The sequence below is a fragment of the Triturus cristatus genome, chromosome 8 (assembly GCF_964204655.1).
Source record: "Triturus cristatus chromosome 8, aTriCri1.1, whole genome shotgun sequence".
NCBI classification, from domain to species: Eukaryota; Metazoa; Chordata; class Amphibia; order Caudata; family Salamandridae; genus Triturus; species Triturus cristatus.
This window is the reverse complement of record NC_140591.1, coordinates 404,556,826-404,583,931: the sequence shown is the minus strand read 5'-3', so window position 1 is coordinate 404,583,931 and position 27,106 is coordinate 404,556,826. Positions and strand designations below refer to the sequence as shown.

At 45.8% G+C, this 27,106-nt stretch overlaps 1 protein-coding gene across 1 annotated transcript in view; it reads left to right on the top strand.

Annotated features, from left to right (window-relative positions):
* Positions 1-27,106, top strand: part of WDFY2 (WD repeat and FYVE domain containing 2) — a 514,044-nt gene that overhangs the window by 419,019 nt on the left and 67,919 nt on the right. Inside the window, exon 10 of the mRNA XM_085621796.1 lies at positions 10,948-11,078. Coding sequence (XP_085477922.1) covers positions 10,948-11,078 — 131 coding nt within the window. The remainder of the gene's footprint in view (positions 1-10,947; positions 11,079-27,106) is intronic.

Genomic DNA, 27,106 nt, shown 5'->3' with positions numbered 1-27,106 from the left:
CCTTCAGTCTTGACTCAAGTCAACATGCTCATCTTGATTCTCTGGTTGGACTCTCCCCTCACAAATTCATTAATGTCCTACACTTTACAAAACGGTCTTTCTTGGTTATAAATGAAATGTTACAAAAGACCTGAAATTTTGGAACAAGGATCATTTGAACCAGAAATATTCTTGCATCTGTCAGAAAAGGCAGCTTAATCCACTTGTCATCTTTCCTGTTGAACATGTCTAACCAGTAATACACATATTTGAAAGAAACACGTTAGTTAGATTCCACACCTTAGAATATCCCCAGGCGTCAGGCTGGATCCGGAAAGATTTTTGTAGCAATACCCCTTGCGCGTCGGTAGGCGTCGTCTGCGGCTCCGCGTCCGTCGTCGGCGTCGTGCGCCGGAATGACGTCGTCGGAGTACTTGGACGCCGCCCTCGCGCGCTTACGTCAGTTCTTCTTTTTTCCGCGCCAGTAAGCGCCGATCCGGGAAGAGCTTACTCCTAGTCATTTTTTGACTAACTTTTTTGACTTCTTTTGGTCTATCGACTCGACTCTGGTGCCGTTAGGATGCCTGGTTTCAAGGCCTGTGACGCCTGTCATCGCCTGATGTCAGTGACGGATCACCATCGCCTGCATTGCCTGGGGCCCGACCATGATGCGGAGTCGTGCCTCGATTGCCAGGCCTTGACGTCGAAAGCTAGTCGGGAGCGGTCCCGTAAGCTTCTCGAGCTTCGGCACTCGGCTCCGCGTCGCTCTCGGTCCCGGTCCAGGAGGAGGTCCAAGGACCGATCGCGGAACCGCAGCCATCGTCATCGCTCGTCGGGGTCTTCGGGTAAGTCGAAGCACTCCAAGAAGTCCAAGAGACGACATCGCTCTTCGGACTCCCCTCGCCGGTCGCGCGACTCGGCTGAGGGTCAGGGTGGTCCCACCCCCGCGGCTCCGTCAGAGTCGCAGGAGCCGCGTCCGTCCCCATACCCGCCGGTCCCTGGGACTGACGGGACTCTGGCGGAGGTCAGTGCCTTCCTCTCGGCTATGAGGGACCTGGCTCCACCGTCGACGCCTGTAGGCGCGCCTTCGGGCCCTGCAGGTTCGAATGGGCGACCTCGCGTGCCGGCGGCTCCGGCCCCGGCGACAGCTCCGGCCCCGATGCCGCAGGTCCCCGAGGGATCCGGGCCTGGATCTCGGTCGGCGCTGGTCGACCTCACGACGCCTCCTCCTCCGGCGCTGACACCGGTTCCACCTCCGACGCCGTTCCCCGGTTCAGCACCTGTCCGGACCCGACGCCGGTACGGCGCCGCACCCGATGTCGATGGATGACCATTTCATCGACCGTCCGGCTCCGATCGTTCCTCCTGTTTATCAGGAATCGGATGACAGGGGCGACTGGGAGGGGTCTGAGGACCCTATGGCCCTCCAGGGTCAACTTGCACAGGACTGGGCAGACGAACTGGGGGATGCCAGTGGTCTGGACACTTTGCCGGACGCTGGATTCATCTCTCCTCCGACTGTGGCCTCGGAGGAGGGTGCAGCTTTTTCAGTGGTGCTGCGCAAGGCGGCCGAAGCCCTGGGGCTGGAGTTGACTGCTGTGGCCGTGAGGACTAACGTCCTCACAGAGGTCCTTCAACCGACAGCAAGCTCCACTGAGCCTCTGCTGCAGTTTAATGAGGCCCTCATAGACGTTCTGCAGGGCACTTGGTCCAAGCCCTCCACAGTTCCTCCTGTGGACCGGAACGTTGCCCGGCGCCACCGCCCTGCTCCGGGCAACCCCAGTTTCCTCTCCCAACACCCCACCCCCGAGAGTCTGGTTATCCAGGCCTCAACCTCCCAATCCTTCCCGTCCGCTCCTCCGGATCGGGAGTCCAAGAGGTTGGAACAGTTTGGTAAGAAACTGTTCTCGTCCCTGAGTTTGGGGCTGCGGTCTTTAAATACCGCTTGCCTTTTGGACCGTTATTCCCACTCTCTGTGGGATACGGTGGAGGACGTGCTGCCCTTGTGCCAGGTGGAGGCCCGGGCACGACTTGCTCAAGCACTTGCTGACGGTCGAGATGCCGCACGGCACGCCATACGGTGTGGACTTGACACCACGGACTCGCTGGGTTGGGCGATTTCCACCACGGTGGCGCTTCGGCGTCATGCCTGGCTGAGGTCCACGTCATTTTCAGGGGATGTCCAGAGTTCCCTCATGGACATGCCCTTTGATGGCACTCGCCTTTTTGGTGAGAAGGCGGACAGTGCGCTGGCTCGGTTCAAGGACTCCCGGGCCACGGCCAAGTCCTTGGGTCTTTCAGCCCCGCGGCCACAAACTTACGCCTTTCGTGGCCAAGGAAGGGGCACCTCCTCACGTCCGCCCGGCCACAGAACCAACCTGCACGCAGTCGCGGACGTGGATTCCGCCGAGGCGGTACTGGAGGTCAACGTGCCGGTCAGTCAACATCCACCCCGGCAGCATCCGCCTCAAAGCCCTCCTAGTGCGAGCTTTCAGGCCCATTCAACGCCAGTGGGCGGCAGAGTTCGCCATCACCTGCTCCACTGGCGCTCCATCACGTCGGACAGGTGGGTGCTGCAAATCGTCCGAAGGGGCTACTCCCTCCCCTTCGAGACGACCCCTCCAGCCATGCCACCACTGAACCACCGTATGTCGGGGGATCATTTGCATCTTCTATGAGAGGAAGTTTCGGCCCACTTGGCCAAAGAGGCCGTCGAGCGCGTTCCTGGTCCGGAAGTAGGCCGTGGTTGCTATTCCCACTACTTTCTGGTTCCCAAGAAGGGCAAAGGGGGCCTACGCCCGATCTTGGACCTCAGGAGCGTGAACTCCTTCCTCCGGAAGGACCGTTTCAAGATGCTCACTTTAGCTCATGTTCAGGCTGCCCTAGACCCTGGAGACTGGATGGTAGCGTTGGACTTGCAGGACGCTTATTTCCACATCCCCGTCCTGCCGGCCCACCGGCGTTACCTGCGGTTCACGGTGGGTCAGGAGCACTTTCAGTTCACCGTGCTCCCCTTCGGCCTCACCAGTGCCCCTCGGGTGTTCACGAAAGTGATGGCGGTGGTCGCAGCTCATCTGCGCTGATCAGGGGTTCCAGTCTTCCCCTAGCTCGACGACTGGCTGGTGAAGGCGGGCTCGCCCCAGCAAGTCGTCTCCCACCTCCAGACTACGGCCGACCTCCTGCACTCGCTGGGGTTCTCCATCAATGTGCCGAAGTCGCACCTGAGTCCCTCCCAAAAGCTCCTTTTCATTGGGGCGGTTCTCGATTCGGCGCAGTTCCGGGTCTATCCGCCGGAACAGCGGGTCTGGGACATTCAGGCCCTGATTTCCATCTTCCGGTCTCTGTCCTGGGTTTCGGTCAGGTTGGTGCTGCGGCTTCTGGGGCTGATGGCCTCCTGCATCCTGTTGGTACCTCACGCCAGGTGGCGGATGCGGGCTCTGCAGTGGGACCTGAAGTTTCAGTGGGCCCAGCATCGAGGCAACCTGTCCGACCATGTCTTGATCTCGGAGGGCACTGCGAACCAACTGCAGTGGTGGCTCACGAATCGCGATTGGGTCAGCGGCAGATCCCTCCCTTCCCCAACAGGAGCATGTCGTAGTGACGGATGCGTCCCTCCTGGGATGGGGGGGCCATATGGGAGAGGCAGAGATCAGAGGACTCTGGTCTCCGGCGGAGACTCTGCTCCATATCAACCTCTTGGAGCTGAGGGCTATCCGACTTGCACTAAAAGCATTCCTTCCCTCTGTCCGGGGAAGTGTTGTGCAGGTGTTCACGGACAACACCACCGCCATGTGGTATTGCAACAAACAGGGCGGGGTGGGGTCGTGGACCCTTTGTCAAGAGGCTCTGCGCCTCTGGACATGGCTGGAACACCAGGGTATCACCCTGGTGGTTCCATATCTGGCGGGCTCTCTGAACGCCAGAGCAGACAAACTCAGCCGCCGGTGCATGATGGATCACGAATGGCGTCTGAACTCGGACGTGGCGCAAGGTCTCTTTCTGCAGTGGGGAGAGCCTTGGTTAGATCTATTCGCCACCGAAGAGAACGCGCAATGTCAGCAGTTCTGCGCGTTGGAATTTCCAAGGCGGCACTCGATCGGAGACGCTTTTTGTCGCGAGTGGAGTTGCGGTCTGTTGTATGCTTTTCCGCCTATGCCACTTCTGCCCAGAGTGCTGAAAAAGATCAGGCGCGACCGGGCCCAATTCATCTTGGTGGCTCCGGATTGGGCACGAAGGTACTGGTATCCCGAGCTACTCAGTATGTCCATCGATCCCCCGATACGACTGCCTCTTCAGGAGGACCTTCTGTTGCAGCAGCAGGGGACGGTCCTCCACCCAAACCTGTCCAGCCTCCACCTCCATGCGTGGAGATTGAGTGGCGACAGTTGATGCCATTTGACTTGCCTCCTGAAGTCTGTGATGTCATTCTGGCAGCCAGGCGTCCCTCCACAAAGACGGTATATGCCTGCCGGTGGAACAAATTTGTGGTATGGTGCACAGCAAAGGCTGTGGATCCCCTTTCTGCCCCTCTTTCTGAGGTTCTCCTCTTTCTTCTTTCTTTGGCCCAGCAGGGCTCTGCTCTGGGCACCTTGAAGGGTTATCTTGCTGAAATCTCTGCTTTCTTTAGGCTTCCTGATCAGCCTTCTCTTTTCAAGTCCCCTGTTGTCTCCCGTTTTCTTAATGGCATTACTCATATGTTCCCTCCTGTTCCATTCGTAATGCCTCAGTGGGACTTGAACCTTGTTCTCACTTTTCTGATGTGCGCTCCCTTTGAGCCCCTTCACAACTGTCCAATTCGTCTACTGACTCTGAAAACTGCCTTCCTGGTGGCTATCACCTCCGCTAGGCGGGTGAGTGAGCTCCAGGCTCTGTCAGCTAAGCCTCCCTTCCTTTCGGTTCATCCGGATAAGGTTGTCCTCCGGACACGTCCTTCTTTTCTTCCTAAAGTCGTGACTCCCTTTCACATCGGGCAATCTGTCACGCTGCCCACCTTCTTTCCGCCTCCACATCCTTCAAAAGATGAAGAGAGGCTCCACCGTCTGGACCCAAAACGTGCACTGTCCTTTTATTTGGACCGCACAAAACAGTTCCGGGTGGACGACCAACTTTTTATTGGATATGTAGGGGCTAAGAAGGGTAAAGCTGTGCACAAGCGGACCATCTCGCGATGGGTCATGTTGTGTATTAAACTCTGCTATTCCTTGGCGAAAAAGGTCCCTCCTGTTGGGCTGAGAGCCCATTCCACCCGGGCCACAGCGGCGACAACTGCCCTGGGACGGGGAGTCCCCTTGCAGGACATCTGTCAGGTGGCAACGTGGGCTTCACTGCACACGTTTGCCAAGCACTATTGCCTGGACAGCCAAGTCCGGAGAGATGGCCACTTTGGCCGTTCTGTTCTCCAGGACTTTCTGGTGTGATCTTGGTTCGCAGGCCCACCTCCGGGGTTGGTATTGCTGGGGTATCTATTCTAAGGTGAGGAATCTAACTAACATGTTTCTTTCAGATGAACAAGTTACTTACCTTCGGTAACGATGTATCTGTAAGAAACATTAGTTAGTTAGATTCCTCACCGACCCACCCAGCCTCCCCGTTCTGCGAACCGACATCTAGGGTTAAGGTTCTCCCTTTCAGGGCCCTAGAGTTTTTGGCACCAGTGTCGGTCTCTTGCATGGCTCAGCGTCCCTGGCGCGGAAAGCTATGTATAAGAACTGACGTCAGCGCGCGAGGGCGGCGTCTAAGTACTCCGACACGCCGACGACGGACGCGGAGCCGCAGACGACGCCTACTGACGCGCAAGGGGTATTGCTACAAAAATCTTTCTGTATCCAGCATTACGCCTGGGGATATTCTAAGGTGAGGAATCTTAACTAACTAATGTTTCTTACAGATACATCGTTACCGAAGGTAAGTAACTTGTTCTTTAATGTAACTGGTCCTTCTTGAATAGTATCTTTAAACTTGAAAACCGAGCTGTGGGCATGAGCAGAGATAGTGTCTGTAGTCGTATTCTGATGTAGTCAAGATTCCAACAATGGTCTTAAGTATCCACCCTTTATTAGGTGTATCTTAAACATGTTTGCTCCTCTCTATATGGGTACTCGATCATGAGGTCTGGGAAGGTCATCCATCAGATTTAAGGAGCCCCTGTCTGATAGTGTTTGTGGTTTGAATGGTGTTTGAATGTGCATGAAACATAACACATCATACATAATACACCAGAGTGGATTGTGGTGCATGTATAGGAAACACTACGCTCAAGCTGAGCAAAAGACAAACTACTGATCAACCGGGTGAAAAAAAACTGAAAGTTCCTTCAACATATGCCACAAAGATCTTCGGAAGCTGAACTTGCATTACTTTCACATTAACTCACACAACCAATGTTAAAATATAACACTTAAAACACTGTGTACTAACCACACACATTCAAACACCTTCCAAACAAACACTATCAGACAGGGTCTGAGGGATGATCTTCTTACATGAAAGAGAACCCAAATAGGGATGGTGGTCGCTGTTGCATGCTAGCATCAACACCGGACATTGCTACTGCCTGCAAGACTGTTAGGCAAGACCACCAACACACACCCAGAGAAGGAATCGCCATTGTCTCCAAGGACACTTTCAGCTCCACCGCCTCCACAGAAGCCTAAACCAGCTACATCGAACACCTCAACTTTAAACTGAAAATCTCGGCCAACTTCACCCTAGGCAAACCCTGGTCTACTGAACCCCATTTCCCCAAGCCAACTTCACAATCAACTGCACGGACTTCGTGGCCCCATTAGTCCTCAATTTCAACGCATTCATCTTTCTGGGAGATCTCAGTTTCCATTTAGAAGACAGGATTGACCCAAACTTAGCCACACTCCTAGACCGCTACGGAAACCACTGGCTATACCAGTGCATTACAAATTCCATCCACACTGTGAGATACATCCTAGAACCCTGTCTAAACATCCTTCAACAACACCAGTGTCAACACACTCGGGTCCGTCACCTGTTACGACCACGCCATAATTAGTTTCACAATCAACATCCGTCACCACCTAACAGCCCCCATAATGGGCCCAGCATGCTGACACTTGACCAGGCTAACAGAAGCAGACTGGGTCTCCACCCTCCACAAGAACAAACCGGAGCACACAGGCCCCCTAGCACGTGATGTCAACAACTTCAATAAATGGGTCACTAACTGTGCCTAAACCCTGGCTGGCCCCTTGCAAATGAAGCCACACAGAAAAAACAAGAACACAAACCATCTAGTCAAAATGACCAAAAGACACTGCAAACAACTAGAAAGGAAATGGAGAACAATCCAAGTGTAAGTGGAAAAAGAGTAATACAGAGCCACCCTGAGGAGATATCACCAGCTAATCCTGGAAACCAAGAGGAAGTCGGTAGCAGAACGATTCAACACCAGCTCCACCAGCAGCAGAGAAAATCTTTGCAGTTGTCATGGACTTCACCACGCCCACAGAAGCCACCAACAACATCAGCACAACTGTGTGACTGTCTAACTTTTTCTACAACAAGATTACAATCATAAACAGTAACTTTGCACCACAATTGGAGCCGTTGAACCTTGCCAGAAGTGTTCTGGTGACAAACAAAACTTCAGTATGCTGCTTTTCTTGGTAAAGGAAGGGGCCCTAGCACATTATAGACTACAGTTTTCCTAGGCAAATTTGTATAATATTAATTTACAAAAACATAAAAATTAACAGAATAACTTTGGTAAAAAAAAATCCTGTGCAGTTAATTGGTTTAGGAGAATATTAGGTCAATATTAGGTCAAGTGCGTGTTACTTCTATGTATCCTGGAGACTTTTGGTTACTATACACACTTTATTTACAAAGTTTCATCTTCTGGCATCATACGGATCAATTAATCTTTATCCATCTTTAACAATGGAGGAATGCATTAATGTGGGAATATATTAAAACATTTCTAAGATAGTAGTCAAGCAAACAAGATTGAATGGCATCAGTCTGCTAGCTTCGAAACCTGCCACATTCAGCACCAGCCTTCATAGGAGCTGCCTCTTTTATGCAACACACTCCTCATGGGCTTTAGGACTAAGCATACCCTACTGCCTTTCTGACAGCTTCTAAAGACTCCCCTTTTAAGACCATGCTTGGCTTGACAGGCCTAATGTTTTTGTGTTTGAATTCATTCATTGCTTCCGTTTCCACTTCTAATAGGCCTCCTTTAACTGTGCACTGTTGTCCTTCTCCCCCTCTTATGTTTTCTCATCTGCCCCCCCCTCTAACTGGCTCCCTCCCCTCTTCCATGACCCCCTGCTCCCTTTTCTTCCCCACCCTATCCTCCTCCCCCTCTACGCTCTCCTCCTTCGCATGAGTTCCTACCTCTCCAATCTGGCTCCCTCTTCCCACTTTAACCTTCTTGTTTACCTTCCAGCTCCCTCTACCCTCTTGTCCACACAATCATGGTCTGTTTTCAGTCCCTGCCCCCCCTCCTTCCCTAACTTCCTGCCTCTCCTCCTTCCCCTTCCCCCCAACTTCCTGTCTCCCAATATTCATACCTACTATCCTCTTTCCTTCTCTACCTTCTTTCCTCCGTCCCACCTTTTGGTCACTGTTAGCTCCACCCCCTTCTCCTCGACCTTCCCTTCTACCTCCTCCTGTCTCCATTACCCTCATTTTCTCACTGCTCTCTCCCCCTCTTTTTCAATGACTTTGTGTTGTCACTGTTATATTCTGCTCTAAAGCGGTTGCAGATTTCACATTGTTTAGGGTTATAGAAAACTTAAACAAAATAAACAAATGTATTTTATAAACAAGAAAGATGTTAGGGTTGTACTCCTCTCCAGTAAATAGACTCAGTAACTTCGTGAAGTCCTGTTGCAAGAATGAACAAAGCTACAATTACCACCGCATTAGTAAGAGTGTTGCGTCGCAAAGTAGTCTTTCTGTGCGGCCACATACGCTTTAGAATTTAATTTCCAATTGGATTATAGGGTTGTTGTAATCAATTGGATCTGTTCTTTTGAATTGATTTTTGCCAAAATCCTTATTGATGGAGAGAAAACTTCGTCTCTACTGGGCAGATTACTGTTTGTGTGTAATGAAACTATGATAGAGTGGAGTGACGGAACTAAGTATGAATGTAAGAGGCTTCTGTATATGGTCAAATGTGAATTGGGAAACATTAGTGCATGACATTTGCAAGAGCATGAATAAATGTGCAAAAGGAAAAAAAAGTCACCATCACTAACAAGTTGTTTAAACTGCTTCTAGTTCAGCATCGTTGGAGAATTTGCACATTAGAGCTTGCATATTTGACTTGTAGATTGCGGATTCTAGGAGACTGAAACTGTGGCAGAAGGTGCTTTTGGTGTTATTTTCTGGAAAATAATGAAGTACGAGAAGTGTGCGTCATTATGAGATCTGTAATATGACTACTCGGGCTACATACCAGTTCTCTTCAGTACTCTGATTCCCCCTTCTTTATACATTTCTTTTATTTTTCGAAGTTTCCACCTCTCTCAAATAGGTACTCCATTGCCCCAAGCCCTAAAAACTGACCCCTCCCTTCTGTTTTGTTCCAAGACTCCTCCCCTAAACAGGGAGTGGCGATTTGAGACTACCCTCTCTTTCTCTAGTACCTTCCCAAGGCACTTAGGGTTAAGGGTTATCCTGACACCAGTTGAATAAGACCTCTCGATCTGCAAGGCGTCTTACGTTCTCTGTATTGTCCCCTCACTCTTACCTGATACTGTTTATTTCCTCTCCTGTATCTGGAGTTATGTTTAGAGTACATAAATCCGAAATAGAATGTTTTTCATGTTAGTTATGTTTATTCTGCGGCACAATACTAAATTGTATTGCGCCTTGCAAACATGTACTGTAGGTGAACGGTACGGCTTACCTTTCATTCACATTGTTGTTTCTGTCCACGCGTGGTGCTTTTTTATTACTCTTTTCATATTTTATGGGATTATTGTGCCATTTCTGTATGAGGTTTGGTGCCACTCCACATTCATCTCTGGCTCCTTATGGTTTCCAGTTGGTGCTAGATTAATGCACCCATAGTGCAGGTCTGTTTTCTGGGGTTATCATGGGGGTTGAATTGGCTAAAATATCTCTGTAGCAGGTGATTATATTATAGTGGTGTAAACTCTTTGCTGTGCATATTGTTGGAATTTTAACACCATTTTCAATCCATCATTAGTTTATAGATTGTAGTGGCCTATCTCATGCACAACTCCATGTCAATTATGTTTTCCATGCCGTTAGTTTGGGAGCAATTTTTTTATCTGATATGGGCCTGAAAACAGAGCTTTTAAGTAGAACTCAATAGTATCTTTTATTAAAACCTTTATCGTTTTATGAAGAATTGGTAACAATTTAGCATTGCCAATAATGTGTTGCATGGAAACATTAATAACAATACAATCTACATTACTAATACAGACTTATTGCAGTACAAAATGGTAGTACCAGAATTAACAGTATGGAGAGTGCAACCAGAACACCAATATACTTTACCCAGTGTGTGTTGGAACTTCCCCATAATACAAAGATGTATCATTATCAGTAGATTCATCGCCAGACATGCCCCCCATATCCTCCAGAAATCTGTCACAAAGTGTCCCCCAAATCTCCATATCTGCCTGCGATTTGTCGTCCCTTCCCTCACATCGGAGATGCAGCTCCTCGGCCAGTGACCACTCCAAGATGTCCCGAACCCACTGGTCCACCGTTGGAGCCCCAACTCCCATCCAGGTAATGGCAACCAACACAATAGTACTTAGAAATTCAACTTATCTGAATGAATTTTGCTCTCACTGAATATTATCTGGAGATAATTTGCTGGTTTACATATTGTGCAGCATAATTTCTGACATTTATTTATTTTTCCTTCAAAAATGGACATGAAGATAGATCTGTGCAGTCCTACAGGTATCTGTAGTTTAATCCATCCGGTCTCTCCTGGTTTCATAGCATCACTGTCGTAAGTGCGGAAAAGCAGTATGCGGCAAATGTAGCTCCAAGCGTTCTTCCATACCGCTGATGGGGTTTGAGTTTGAAGTGAGAGTCTGCGACAGCTGTCATGATTCCATAACAGATGAACAGTAAGTCTTGAATTGATTGTTTAAATAAAAATATGTAAAAAAGCTATCAATAGACAATTTACAAATATTTTTACCAAGCCTGTTGAAAATTCAAATCTGTCCCTGTTTTCATAAATCATTGGAAACTAGGTCATAAACACATATTAATAGAGTGTTTTAAAGAAAAAAAAAAATTCCCTAAGATGTTGAAAGCTTGTGAACTTTTTGTAAGACTTTTTCGACAGGCTACCCAACAACTGCTCCACAGTAATGTGTTAGATCAAAGTAAACAAAGCAAATTATTGACTTGCATAGTAATGCACAGGTAGGAAAGAGTAGATTCATGTCTGCTTTTGTTACCTTTCCTAACCTCAGAGACTGCTATTTTGTTCTAAACATGATTATGTAAGGCCATACTAATAATTGCACTGACATTCAGGAAAAAAAGAGCTGTCCCAATGACTTCTTATTTAGGAGGTTGGTTGTGGTTCTTATGTTGATGACGGATTGCTTTATTTTTCAGGATTACATGTGACATGAATTGTGTTATTTTCTGCTCCTGAGGGTTCACAAAAAAGGAGCTATTAGGAACTTGTGATTAATAGCTAATCATGCAACTTCCAGTGTATGTCCCCCCTTTCAGCGTGAAATCATTCTTATTTATTTATTTCAAGAAAGTGCCTGCACAGAAGGCACTTGAAAAACACATACAATACATAAAATATATAGATACCATCAATTATTAGCCAATCATCATTACAATAGTTGTTAAAAGATAAATATCAGTACAAACAAAGATCCTAATGATAACATCCAGCACTAACAAACATTTGCAGTCAGAGAATTTGACAGTGCTTCCTCGTGCTTTACTAATAGATACTTTAAAATGATGCAGTGAATACATTTTCTTTGTAAATATTAAAGACCCGGATAAAAAGAATAAAACCTCTTTGATAACACCACAATATGCCAGTAATCACATATAGTTGTTTAAAAAAGATAAGAATCATAACAGTTTAAAAAAAAAAAACAAGACATTTCATCAAGCGATAACAAACATTAACAGTCTGTGGATTTAACAAAAGGTAAAGTGTTTCCTTGTGCGTTACTATTGAGTATTTTAAAATAATAGGACAAATAAATTTTCTTTGTAAATGTAAAAAATACTGGACAAAAAATAGAACATGATTAATATCCTGTTTCTTAGCACCACAATATTGACAACCTGGATGAAAATAGGTCGCCTCCCTTTTGATCCAAACGTTTTCTCCAGTCTGAATTCACCAAATTTAAACTTCATAAATATTCTTCGCAGGATGTATATTGGCCGTCAAGTAAAATTGCATCACTTCGCACCATAGAAAAATACAGCTCAATTGCAGTCTTTTTATTGGTAAACAGTGTTGTAAATCATCCTGAATATGTTTTGTCTGAGAGACTTTTTAAAAACGAAACTTCAGTATACTATTATTCTTACATGATAGCACTTCTTCACAATTCAAATCCATCTGCTTCAAGCTATGGGTATACATTTTTTCAGTTTTTTAAATCCCGATTTCTCTCCATAAAAAACCCGTTTTCAATGATTTTTACAGATTTAAAAACAGTCAAAAGTAATAGCAAATAATTTGACAGGCAGTCCGAAAAATTATTCCCCACCAAAGCATAGCTCAATACAGTTGTACGACGGTACAACGCAGGTAAATACATTGCATGCCTTTGCCACGCATTGTTTAGCACACATGTTTCTACTGCAAATATGTATTTGCAACGCATGCCAATACCACACATTGTTTTTATATTTAAAAACAATGTATTTGTGGGGGGAGACACCCCACCCCTCCCAACTTACCTTAAATGCGTGGTATTGGCATGCGTTGTAAATGCATATTTGCGGTAAAAATATGCGTGCTAAAAAATGTGTGGTAAAGGCACAATGAGGTAAAAACCTTGTTGTAAAGGCTGTTTCCCTCTCAAGATGTATTATTTCAATCAAGCTAGAAATTCTAATGGCAAGATATAGTTTTCAGAGATCAGATTCAACACCATATAGTATTACCAAGAGTATCTTTGCAACATACACCTATAAAAGTGATTGCACGTCGCTCTTGCCTCTGCATTAAAAAATTGCAATAGACCAATGCCTATTGACTTCGTTTTAAAGAACTGCAGCTAGAATGTTGGAAATGTTCTCCCTCAGGTAAGTATACTCTTTTAGTAATCTAATTCAACCCCTTTATAAAACCAGGACCGAGGAGATTTTAAACCTCTTGCTCCGATGATCATCATGAAAATGGGGCTAAAATATCAGTTTGTTTCTGCAGACCAATTGGGGTGAGAGTCATTCCAAATCTGAATGATTCTCATCACTTCAGATTGACCAGAAGAATAATTTGCTCCTGAATCGGGCTCCTTCTGAGTTCTTCAGGGGCAGCATATGAGCTTTAAAGTGATGCAGAAAGAGGGAGGAGCCAAGATGGTGATTGGTAGGGCGTGCATGCTGTGCTTCACTGGAAGACTCAGGCAGCACGAGGGTAGAAAAAATCAAAATGCTGCTCCTGATGCTTTTTGGGATAAAAGACCAAATCATTGACTTGCAGGCCCGTTGATAGTTTTTGTAGAATCGATCAAGGCTTAATTTAAGATTCTGAGGTGTGCCTCCCAAAGTAGAAGGCCCGAACATAAGAGACTAAATGGCAAGACTCTTCGAAACATGTTCCCCAATGGCGAAGGAATAAAAATCAGACTGGACAGAACAAGAGTAATTTAGAACGGAGATCAAAGCCAGACATCTTCACCTGTGTTGAGAACTTTAAATTGAAGTAACATGTAATGAATGCTGCCCAAGAGAAAGGCACAGTCACATTTGAAGGACACTAAGTGTCACTCTTTTGAGGCAGACACCATAGCGTAACAAAAATAAGCTCTCATAGATAAAATAATGGTGAATGATTCTCTGAACATGTCAGGAGCATCTCTCGACGAATGACAACTTCAGATTGCATAGAGCCACTATGCTGCCAGCAGAGGTCATCCAAACCCTGCTACTTTATAAGATTTGACGCTATAACTTAGAGAGCAGGGGAATCCGGCAAGGTTTTCCTAGTGTTAGGTAGAGAGGAACATGCCTCCCTAGATCCAGACTGGACCCAGTGGGATGTTTATATAGTGTTTTTCAGAGTTGGGAAAAACTAGAGGGGTTTGTGTGGCGAAAATCAATTGGGGAATATTATAACCAGCAGGCATAGTACCAATTACACAAGAATTTAGGGATATAATGCAGAAAACAAGGACAGGAGGCTTCCTTGCAGATTGGACCTACTGACCAAGATGGACGGGAAGATTCTACATCCCAACCTTCCCTCACTGAACTTGGCAGCATGGCACCTGAGGTCCTGCAATATGGACATCTGAACTTACCACAGGACTGTATGCATATACTAAAGGAGTCAAAAAGACCTTCCACAAGGACTTCGTACTCTTTTAAGTGGAAACGGTTCTACTTGTGGTGCACTCGTAATCATTTTAATCCTACCACAGGGCAGGAGGAGGTTATTCTTCCTTACCTCCTGTACTTGACTAAATCAGGGTTAAAGTATTCATCGATCCGAGTACATTTACCGGCCATTACGGCCTACAGAAAGTCTCCAAACAAGCCTTCCTTTTTTCAACTACAGGTGGTCAAGGATTTCCTACAGGGGTTGAAGAAAGTGTATCCCTCTGTTCGACCTCCTTCTCCTCCTTGGGAGTTGAATCTGGTCCTCTCTAGATTGATGGGTTCTCCTTTTGAGCCCATCCATAAAGCCACGCTGCAGCATTTGACATGGAAGACCGCTTTCTTAGTCGCGATTACATCAGCGTGTAGAGTAAGCGAAATCCAAGCGCTGTCTTCCAAAGAGCCATATACTATCTTTCACCACAACAGAATAGTATTAAGGACTCACCCTGCTGTTCTACCGAAAGTTGTATCTGATTTTCATGTTAATCAATTTCCTTGCCTTCCTTTTTTCCCAATCCCGCAACTCCTGCGGAAAGGTTACTCCATTCCTTAGACCTTAAGAGAGTGCTTAAATTCTATCTAGAGGGAACGAAGGTCATAAGAAAATCGGAACAATTGTTTTTAAGTTATGGTTCCATGAGGACAGGTTTTTCAGCTACCAAAAGGTCCATTTCCAGATGGATAGTGTCCTGTATAAAATTGGCCTACCAGCTGGCAAACAAACCCCTATTGTTGTCACCTAAAGCACACTCCACTAGGGGTAAAGCAGCTACAATAGCTTTCTTGCATGACGTTCCGATGGCAGAAATTTGCAAGGCAGCAACCTGGAGATCTGTGCATACTTTCACAAGGCATTATTGTCTTGAATCCGACTCCAGGGCGGATACTCAAGTAGGTCAGGCCTCCTTGAGAAATCTGTTCAGATAAGAGAAATGTCTGAGTTTTCAAGTTTAGTTGTCTGAGCTTGATTGTTAATTATTATTTTCCTTTGCCCGCAGTGGATGAGGTGAGGCTCGCTATTCTATTCTAGTGCTTATGACTATTGATGAAGATCCCCTGAAAGAGAAGGATTAGTTACTTACCTGTAATCCTAGTTCTCTTCCAGGGGTATCCTCATCAAAGTCATAAGCAACCCTCCCGCCTCCCCGGGCAAAGGATCCTTATTCTTAAAGAATTGTCAACTCTTTGTGTCATGGCTTTGTGTCACCGCAAAGAACAACTGACCTTACTGTCACCACTGAGGCATGATGGGAAGCTTGGGGTCATGGCTGCCTTAAAGGCACAGTGCCAGTTTTTTCTGTGTTGCTATGAGTTAGCTTTCTAGCCTTTCTAGGCTGTAGTTTTCTGCAATGCAGCCTGTGAGTTGTCAATGCTTTCAGTCCTATCTGAGGTTTTGGGCTAAATGCTAAGCATTAAAACAGTTTTCAAACACGCTTTGCTGTTGTTTTCTTCCCTGTTTTTATAATATATTGTTTATATTAGATATATTATTTATAATATACAGGGGAGTCCTTACAGCATTATTCAGCTCTGGTTGTGAAAGGCTGCATTTGCTTTTTTTATTATTTATATGTATATATATATGTATATATGTGTGTGTGTGTGTGTGTGTATATATATATATATATATATATATATATATATATATATATATATATATATATATATATATATATATATATATATATATATATATATATAGTTCAAAGAATGTCCAAGCTTTAAGGACGCACTCCCACAGCAGTCAGTTCAGCTAGAACTTTATTAAGAAGGAACCGGCATTTCTGCTCCGATGTCATTCTTGAACCAACGCGTTTCGGAGTCCTTACTCCTTCATCATGGGTATCGATTGAAATGTTCACAGGAAAGTTCCAGCCACATCTTTTAAATACGATGATTTCACTTCCTTCCCAGCTGCTCACAGGTGAGTATGTTTTCCAACAGTATGCTGGGAAATGTGGTGCCTGGAATAATTTTTCCCTCGGTGGGTCCTGTTTGATCTCAAATTATTTTCATACTTTCACAGCCCTCCAGTGGGCCTCAGGGCAGCAAATGCGCGATGAATTTCAAAAAACTGCTGTGCCATCTCAGGATTTGCATAATTCAAATCCCTCTGGTCCCTTGCATTTTTCGGGCGGTGCGATCCTCCACGGCTGGACTTGCCGTGCGTTACATTGTTCAAAGAATGTCCAAGCTTTAAGGACGCACTCCCACAGCAGTCAGTTCAGCTAGAACTTTATTAAGAAGGAACCGGCATTTCTGCTCCGATGTCATTCTTGAACCAACGCGTTTCGGAGTCCTTACTCCTTCATCATGGGTATCGATTGAAATGTTCACAGGAAAGTTCCAGCCACACCTTTTAAATACGATGATTTCACTTCCTTCCCAGCTGCTCACAGGTGAGTATGCTTTCCAACAGTATGCTGGGAAATGTGGTGCCTGGAATAATTTTTCCCTCGGTGGGTCCTGTTTGATCTCAAATTATTTTCATACTTTCACAGCCCTCCAGTGGGCCTCAGGGCAGCAAATGCGCGATGAATTTCAAAAAATTGCTGTGCCATCTCAGGATTTGCAAAATTCAAATCCCTCTGGTCCCTTGCATTTTACGGGCGGTGCGATCCTCCACGGCTGGACTTGCCGTGCGTTACATTGTTCAAAGAATGTCCAAGCTTTAAGGACGCACTCCCACAGCAGTCAGTTCAGCTAGAACTTTATTAAGAAGGAACCGGCATTTCTGCTCCGATGTCATTCTTGAACCAACGCGTTTCGGAGTCCTTACTCCTTCATCATGGGTATCGATTGAAATGTTCACAGGAAAGTTCCAGCCACACCTTTTAAATACGATGATTTCACTTCCTTCCCAGCTGCTCACAGGTGAGTATGCTTTCCAACAGTATGCTGGTAAATGTGGTGCCTGGAATAATTTTTCCCTCGGTGGGTCCTGTTTGATCTCAAATTATTTTCATACTTTCACAGCCCTCCAGTGGGCCTCAGGGCAGCAAATGCGCAATGAATTTCAAAAAACTGCTGTGCCATCTCAGCATTTGCATAATTCAAATCCCTCTGGTCCCTTGCATTTTTCGGGCGGTGCGATCCTCCACGGCTGGACTTGCCGTGCGTTACATTGTTCAAAGAATGTCCAAGCTTTAAGGACGCACTCCCACAGCAGTCAGTTCAGCTAGAACTTTATTAAGAAGGAACCGGCATTTCTGCTCCGAGGTCATTCTTGAACCAACGCGTTTCGGAGTCCTTACTCCTTCATCATGGGTATCGATTGAAATGTTCACAGGAAAGTTCCAGCCACACCTTTTAAATACGATGATTTCACTTCCTTCCCAGCTGCTCACAGGTGAGTATGCTTTCCAACAGTATGCTGGGAAATGTGGTGCCTGGAATAATTTTTCCCTCGGTGGGTCCTGTTTGATCTCAAATTATTTTCATACTTTCACAGCCCTCCAGTGGGCCTCAGGGCAGCAAATGCGCGATGAATTTAAAAAAACTGCTGTGCCATCTCAGGATTTGCATAATTCAAATCCCTCTGGTCCCTTGCATTTTTCGGGCGGTGCGATCCTCCACGGCTGGACTTGCCGTGCGTTACATTGTTCAAAGAATGTCCAAGCTTTAAGGACGCACTCCCACAGCAGTCAGTTCAGCTAGAACTTTATTAAGAAGGAACCGGCATTTCTGCTCCGATGTCATTCTTGAACCAACGCGTTTCGGAGTCCTTACTCCTTCATCATGGGTATCGATTGAAATGTTCACAGGAAAGTTCCAGCCACACCTTTTAAATACGATGATTTCACTTCCTTCCCAGCTGCTCACAGGTGAGTATGCTTTCCAACAGTATGCTGGGAAATGTGGTGCCTGGAATAATTTTTCCCTCGGTGGGTCCTGTTTGATCTCAAATTATTTTCATACTTTCACAGCCCTCCAGTGGGCCTCAGGGCAGCAAATGCGCGATGAATTTCAAAAAACTGCTGTGCCATCTCAGGATTTGCATAATTCAAATCCCTCTGGTCCCTTGCATTTTTCGGGCGGTGCGATCCTCCACGGCTGGGCTTGCCGTGCGTTACATTGTTCAAAGAATGTCCAAGCTTTAAGGACGCACTCCCACAGCAGTTTGTTCAGCTAGAACTTTATTAAGAAGGAACCGGCATTTCTGCTCCGATGTCATTCTTGAACCAACGCGTTTCGGAGTCCTTACTCCTTCATCATGGGTATCGATTGAAATGTTCACAGGAAAGTTCCAGCCACATCTTTTAAATAGGATGATTTCACTTCCTTCCCAGCTGCTCACAGGTGAGTATGCTTTCCAACAGTATGCTGGGAATTGTGGTGCCTGGAATAATTTTTCCCTCGGTGGGTCCTGTTTGATCTCAAATTATTTTCATACTTTCACAGCCCTCCAGTGGGCCTCAGGGCAGCAAATGCGCGATGAATTTCAAAAAACTGCTGTGCCATCTCAGGATTTGCATATTTCAAATCCCTCTGGTCCCTTGCATTTTTCGGGCGGTGCGATCCTCCACGGCTGGACTTGCCGTGCGTTACATTGTTCAAAGAATGTCCAAGCTTTAAGGACGCACTCCCACAGCAGTCAGTTCAGCTAGAACTTTATTAAGAAGGAACCGGCATTTCTGCTCCGATGTCATTCTTGAACCAACACGTTTCGGAGTCCTTACTCCTTCATCATGGGTATCGATTGAAATGTTCACAGTAAAGTTCCAGCCACACCTTTTAAATACGATGATTTCACTTCCTTCCCAGCTGCTCACAGGTGAGTATGCTTTCCAACAGTATGCTGGGAAATGTGGTGCCTGGAATAATTTTTCCCTCGGTGGGTCCTGTTTGATCTCAAATTATTTTCATACTTTCACAGCCCTCCAGTGGGCCTCAGGGCAGCAAATGCGCGATGAATTTCAAAAAACTGCTGTGCCATCTCAGGATTTGCATAATTCAAATTCCTCTGGTCCCTTGCATTTTTCGGGCGGTGCGATCCTCCACAGCTGGACTTGCCGTGCGTTACATTGTTCAAAGAATGTCCAAGCTTTAAGGACGCACTCCCACAGCAGTCAGTTCAGCTAGAACTTTATTAAGAAGGAACCGGCATTTCTGCTCCGATGTCATTCTTGAACCAACGCGTTTCGGAGTCCTTACTCCTTCATCATGGGTATCGATTGAAATGTTCACAGGAAGGTTCCAGCCACACCTTTTAAATACGATGATTTCACTTCCTTCCCAGCTGCTCACAGGTGAGTATGCTTTCCAACAGTATGCTGGGAAATGTGGTGCCTGGAATAATTTTTCCCTCGGTGGGTCCTGTTTGATCTCAAATTATTTTCATACTTTCACAGCCCTCCAGTGGGCCTCAGGGCAGCAAATGCGCAATGAATTTAAAAAAACTGCTGTGCCATCTCAGGATTTGCATAATTCAAATCCCTCTGGTCCCTTGCATTTTTCGGGCGGTGCGATCCTCCACGGCTGGACTTGCCGCGCGTTACATTGTTCAAAGAATTTCCAAGCTTTAAGGACGCACTCCCACAGCAGTCAGTTCAGCTAGAACTTTATTAAGAAGGAACCGGCATTTCTGCTCCGATGTCATTCTTGAACCAACGCGTTTCGGAGTCCTTACTCCTTCATCATGGGTATCGATTGAAATGTTCACAGGAAAGTTCCAGCCACACCTTTTAAATACGATGATTTCACTTCCTTCCCAGCTGCTCACAGGTGAGTATGCTTTCCAACAGTATGCTGGGAAATGTGGTGCCTGGAATAATTTTTCCCTCGGTGGGTCCTGTTTGATCTCAAATTATTTTCATACTTTCACAGCCCTCCAGTGGGCCTCAGGGCAGCAAATGCGCGATGAATTAAAAAAAACTGCTGTGCCATCTCAGGATTTGTATAATTCAAATTCCTCTGGTCCCTTGCATTTTTCGGGCGGTGCGATCCTCCACAGCTGGACTTGCCGTGCGTTACATTGTTCAAAGAATGTCCAAGCTTTAAGGACGCACTCCCACAGCAGTCAGTTCAGCTAGAACTTTATTAAGAAGGAACCGGCATTTCTGCTCCGATGTCATTCTTGAACCAACGCGTTTCGGAGTCCTTACTCCTTCATCATGGGTATCGATTGAAATGTTCACAGGAAAGTTCCAGCCACACCTTTTAAATACGATGATTTCACTTCCTTCCCAGCTGCTCACAGGTGAGTATGCTTTCCAACAGTATGCTGGGAAATGTGGTGCCTGGAATAATTTTTCCCTCGGTGGGTCCTGTTTGATCTCAAATTATTTTCATACTTTCACAGCCCTCCAGTGGGCCTCAGGGCAGCAAATGCGCAATGAATTTCAAAAAACTGCTGTGCCATCTCAGGATTTGCATAATTCAAATCCCTCTGGTCCCTTGCATTTTTCGGGCGGTGCGATCCTCCACGGCTGGACTTGCCGTGCGTTACATTGTTCAAAGAATGTCCAAGCTTTAAGGACGCACTCCCACAGCATTTTGAAATTCATCGCGCATTTGCTGCCCTGAGGCCCACTGGAGGGCTGTGAAAGTATGAAAATAATTTGAGATCAAACAGGACCCACCGAGGGAAAAATTATTCCAGGCACCACATTTCCCAGCATACTGTTGGAAAGCATACTCACCTGTGAGCAGCTGGGAAGGAAGTGAAATCATCGTATTTAAAAGGTGTGGCTGGAACTTTCCTGTGAACATTTCAATCGATACCCATGATGAAGGAGTAAGGACTCCGAAACGCGTTGGTTCAAGAATGACATCGGAGCAGAAATGCCGGTTCCTTCTTAATAAAGTTCTAGCTGAACTGACTGCTGTGGGAGTGCGTCCTTAAAGCTTGGACATTCTTTGAAAAATATATATATATATATATATCTATATATATATATATATATTACCTACTGGCGGTCGCCAGTAGGTAGTTATAGTTAGGACCCCTTTTCCATAGGAAATCCGCAACATTCTATTTTGAATAACTTTGGCGCCGGTCGATGAATCCTCGCGAATTTCTCAAAATAGGTGGGGCGCTACGCTCCTACCCTGAAAGTCTCGGGGGGATTCGTCAAGCGGGGGCTGAGATAAAAGGGGGGTCCCAAAACGCGTTTTTCCCATGCATTTTTCCATAGGACCTTTAGAACGAGCTACAGCCCGAACGGCTGAACAGAATTACTAGAAATTTGGCAGAGAGGTAGTCCGTAGGTCAAGGAAGTGCCTTTTGTAGGTTTGGTGTAAATCTGTTCAGTAGATTCTGAGAAAATAGCCTTTAAATCAATATATATATCTGAGCCCGCTTACGGTACGCTTACCGTACGCTTACCGTACGCGTACGGTGGCGTGCGCGAGCGCGATTCTGATTGGCTCTTAGATCTTAGTAAACATTCGAATCGGCCGAAACCAGGAAGCGGCGTCTGCCATTTTGTCTCTCGCACTGAGTGTTATTTATCAAACATGATGCCCAAAAACATGTTACGGGGCTGTTTTGACAACTCCCTCCCACATAGTCATGTTGAGGGAGTCCCCAAACATCCCCCAAGAGCAAAAACGGTTTTATTTTTTTTTCGGCAATTTCGCCGAGTACGCTTACCGTACGCTTACCGTAAGCGTACGGTAAAAAATAGAAATAAAAAAAACACTATCCACACTTACCCCACCCCCTGTGCTTTTGGTGGCCGTAGGCCACCAAATGTACAGGGCTTATTACATCAGTAAAAAAACTATATTTTGGCAACATGAAATTATAAAATCGAAATAAAAAAAACACTATCCACATTGACCCCACCCCCTGTGCTTTTGGTGGCCGAAGGCCACCAAATGTACAGTGCTTATTAAAGTTGATAAAAACCGTGCACGGAACGCACTGCGTTAAGTGGGCGCGCACGCCTCGAATGGCGTAAAGTAACTTAGCATTTAAAAAACCGTACAAATTCACTGAAAAAACCATAGGTTTCACACACGTTATAGTTAGGAATTAGCATTTAAAAAACCTTGCAAATTCACTGAAAAAACCATAGGTTTCACACATGTTATAGTTAGCGGAAATTTTACTGATAAAAAACCAATGAAATTGCCCCGTTATAGTTAGTGCTGGCAACTATAACTCACGCGACCGCAATCTTCTGCTGATGACATATGTGTCTTTATAAAAAAAAATATTTGTAATATATGTATAGCTAAAAATGTATGGAAGAAGACATGGGCAAATAAGTGTCTAAATACAGTATTAGCATCAGCAGAGGATTGCGGTCGCGTGAGTTATAGTTGCCAGCACTAACTATAACGGGGCAATTTCATTGGTTTTTTATCAGTAAAATTTCCGCTAACTATAACATGTGTGAAACCTATGGTTTTTTCAGTGAATATATATATATATATATATATATAGATGCATTTATGTAGGTCACATATATGATTGTGTTTCTGGGGTCCTGCGCATGGGCGGGAATATTCTAGTGCTTATGACTTTGATGCGGATACCCCTGGAAAAGAACTAGGATTACAGGAAAGTAACTAATCCTTAGATTAACCTACTGGGATTTGGCAGATTCACTCACCCTAGATACACAAGGTTAGGTAACGCTAGTTAGGAGTACAATATATTACAGTACTTATATGCAAGCATATCTTCTCTGTAATAGCAAAATTGTTGAGCTGTTTGTCCTTTTAACCATTCTCGTTATGCTAATAACATTATTCTGTTTCCTTCTATTGATTAATGCAGCGCACTTATTTTACACAAAAGTCACAATGCTTCAAAAAATAATGAAACTTCATTTTTTGTATTTCTTGTGCATCTCTTTGGGTATGCATGAATAACTAAACAAAACACTGATGTGGTTGGGTGAGGCACGACCTTCACAATGATGGGCTCAGTGTAATTCCTTGCTATAGCTTAGGAATTCTGGCGGGACTTGTCTGTCAGTGAAGTTGGGTTGTTTCCGCTGGCAGTTAACTACAGTAGGCAGAGAGTGCATTAAACTGCACTAACTACTCTTATATGCTTGCTGAGCTGCTGTACCCATATTGGAGTGACCATTGGGAAATGTGACAGCAACCACAAAAGATTTCATCCGAGTCCCGACTCATGGACAAGACGACTGCCCAGACGATGACCTGTGCCATTCGGGTTCTGAGGTCCCACAGGAGCGAGATTTTTAGGCCATGCTGGTCAACATGAAACAGAGTCTGGTCACGTTCGACTCCAAGACTGACACTCGAACAGGCTTGACGGATGAAGGAACGCATAGACAAACATTTTTTTCTTTTTGATTTTTCAAAAAACTTTATTACAAAATTCTGCACTACCAGATTACAATGTTGCATTAAATCGGAGCATTATACATGGTGGATCATTTACAAAGCACATCTCAAATAGAAGTAGACCGATCAGGCAAAGGCCTTATCTAGTACAATACAGCGAACGCATCATTAAGCCATACATGACTGAATAGTATAACGTCAGCACCTTAGAGGAGGGAGCAGGTCCGGCTCGAGAGCGTTGGGGACAAGGAAGGAAGTGGCTACTGACCAGCACCGGCGGGCGGAGTGCCTGCGGGGAGCGCAAGGGTATGAACGGGTATGAAGGTACTTCACCAGGGGGCCCCATATGTCAAGGGGACGAGATCTAGCAGGCATAAGGTCCCAGAATTCCGATAGTAGGGTCTGATATCTAGAGGCATCTTGAAGCCATTGGGCAAACTTAGGTGCCGGTCTGTGCCCCCAACAAATGGCCACCCTACGCCGCGCAAGAACGAGCAACATTGCGACCAGTCGGCGAGAGGCATCCGGACAGAATTTAACAAAGCCCAGCAGACACAGCGGTGGGTCAGGCCGAACTGGCGTAGAGGTAATCTCAGAGATAGCTGCACAAACCTCCCGCTAGAAATCAGACACCCTAGGGCACAACCAAGCCAAATGAGCGAAATCTGCGGCAGGGGCAGAGCAGCGCAGGCACCAGTCGTCAGGGATGAGTCCCAGTTTATGTAGCTGAGCGGGGGTGCGATAAACCCAATGTAAATATTTAAAGTGTATAAGACGGAGGCGGTAATTGGGAGATACTTTTTTTGTCTGTTTGCAGCAATAGAGCCAGTCGGCTAGGGAAATGTCCTCACCAAGATCCTCACCCCACGCCACTCGGGCGCGATCAGTAGAAATGGAGGCAGTCGACAGGGTTAGCGCATATAGTTTGGTCACCAGCTTCCGGGTCGGTGGGGGAGGAATAAATGAATTTGAGAGTGGGCATCGACTGAGGAGGCTGGGGGAACGTGGGATGTAACTCCATGCAGATCGCCCACAACTGATAAGAGCAAAGTGTCCAGAGGACCAGAGGAAGCGGGAAGAGAATAGAAAGTATTACCAGGATATTGATCCGCCAGTGTTGCCAGTGCCAGGCGGGCGGCGTGCTTGGACATGCCAGATGGTTGGAGAGGAGGGAAGGAAGGGTGACATACAATCGGCGTAGCATTAGCTGATAGCATAGGGAAATTGGAGAGGCGACGCAGTCCCAGTCAGGCCCAGCGCAGCGCATAGACAAACATTACAAGATCGATCACGTGGAACATACGGTATTGGATGCAGAAGATAACACACCGGTGTGAGGAAAGTAGCTGCTACACATCCTAGAAGTGTTCAAGACTAAGAATGAACATCTGGAGGCCCACTCATGCTGGAACAACCTGCAAATCCTTAGTGTTCCTGAATAAACAGCCGTGGACAGAATGGATGATTAGGTGAAAAAACTTTTTGGAGTGATTTTGGAACATCTGCTTTACTTCCATGTTCTTAGCTGAGCTAACACACACATCACTAGGCCCATGTTCCCCACCAGGAGTGCCTTTCTGCTCCTTCATAGATCGACTTCTAAACTTCAAAGGCAAAGACACTGTACTACATCTGTGTAGACAATGCCATAGCCTCACTTATGAGGGAAATAAACTGTCAAATTATTGGGATTTTACTCTTGAAGAGAAGGCTGCTAGGAGGGAACTCATCCCTCTCAAGAGAGACCTACTAAAAGCTACATAGCATACAATACGTGTTGTCATATGTGGCCAAACTCTGCATAACTATGAGCTATAGGCCACAGATTTTTTATGATCTAATGTAAGCAGCCAGGTTCTGCTGGGAGTCCTTCCATGCCTCTTCGTGGTATCTTAGACAAGGGGGAGGAGACCCCCCACCCCAGACAACCTCAGCAATGTGGAGTAGTAGATTCTGATACCTTGGCGCAAACTGTAACTGCACGGACCATGACATTCCATACCACTGTATCCCATATGGTGCTATGATCTTAGACCTTGCTCGGTGTAGGACACAGTGAGAGCAAGATAGGGCTCTACCAAGTACAAATAACATTCTTTTTCAGGCAGACAACTGGTGACCAACAGAAATTCAGGAATCTGGTATCAAGATCCCAATCACATGGACTCTATCAGGACATTGGCTCACCAAAGTGCTTTTGGGTGCTATACAACCTGGTCCTTTCAGCCACCCTCTCGAACTTTGATGGTGCTCAGTGGCCACCCAAGAGAATATTCTCTGGTTCAATACTTCTACTCTTACTTCACCTTCTAGAGGGCAGTGGCACCTCCCAATGCATGGTTTTCCTATAGACCTAGTGCCTTCCCTGTTTCTATGTTTTGCCAAAGGTTAAGGTCATAGTGGCCACTTTATTGAAATGTCGAGACGTGTGTTTTGTTGGTGGGTGAGTTTGATATTCACAGTCTCTGGCAGGTCCTGGGAGCCAGAGTTTGCGAGTGGAGAGTGGTAGGTACAGAACAATTAATGTTTACATAATATGCTTTAATGTTGCTTGTGCTAACTTTACACAACTGCAGCATGTTGGGATGCCTGGGATACCCCCACCACCTGATTAAACTCCCCCAGATTACTTACCTGCAGATTGTTGTCATATAATCGATAACATGTAATGATGGAGACCTGACCTGAAACATTAGTAGTCTTAATAAACTACGAAAGACCTCACAAATAAGAACATTGAAATTGTCCTTTTGAAAGAGACCACCTCACAGATTTCATCAGAGGCAGGTTAAGTACAACATGGTCATGTTCTACATACACAGCATCGTACATTACCTCTTCCATTCTGATCTACTAGAAGTTTCCTTTTAAGCTACTGCAGAGCATACATGACTAACGTGACTTTTATATTATACTACACACAACCTTGCAGGGCTTCATGGTCGCCTTAGTGTGCCTCTATGGCCCCAACATAGATAATGCCTCCAGGAGCTGTGGGCTAAATTTACCACCCTAGAACCCCCAATCGATAATATGAAAATGATACTTCAATGTAATCCCAGACCTTGACCTAGACAGGTCTAATATATCCTGACTACCCCATCCATTAACTTGCAGCGCAGTAGCACACCTTAATATAAGAAAGCAGCCTAGTTGACAGGGTTTTTTAGGTTTCCCCATGCTACAGAAGGCACATGTATTCCTGGCATGCACAACACATTGTGAATAGAGTTGTGGTTGATGAAAAGAGTTATCAATTCCTGGACAGTGCTGGCAAACACCT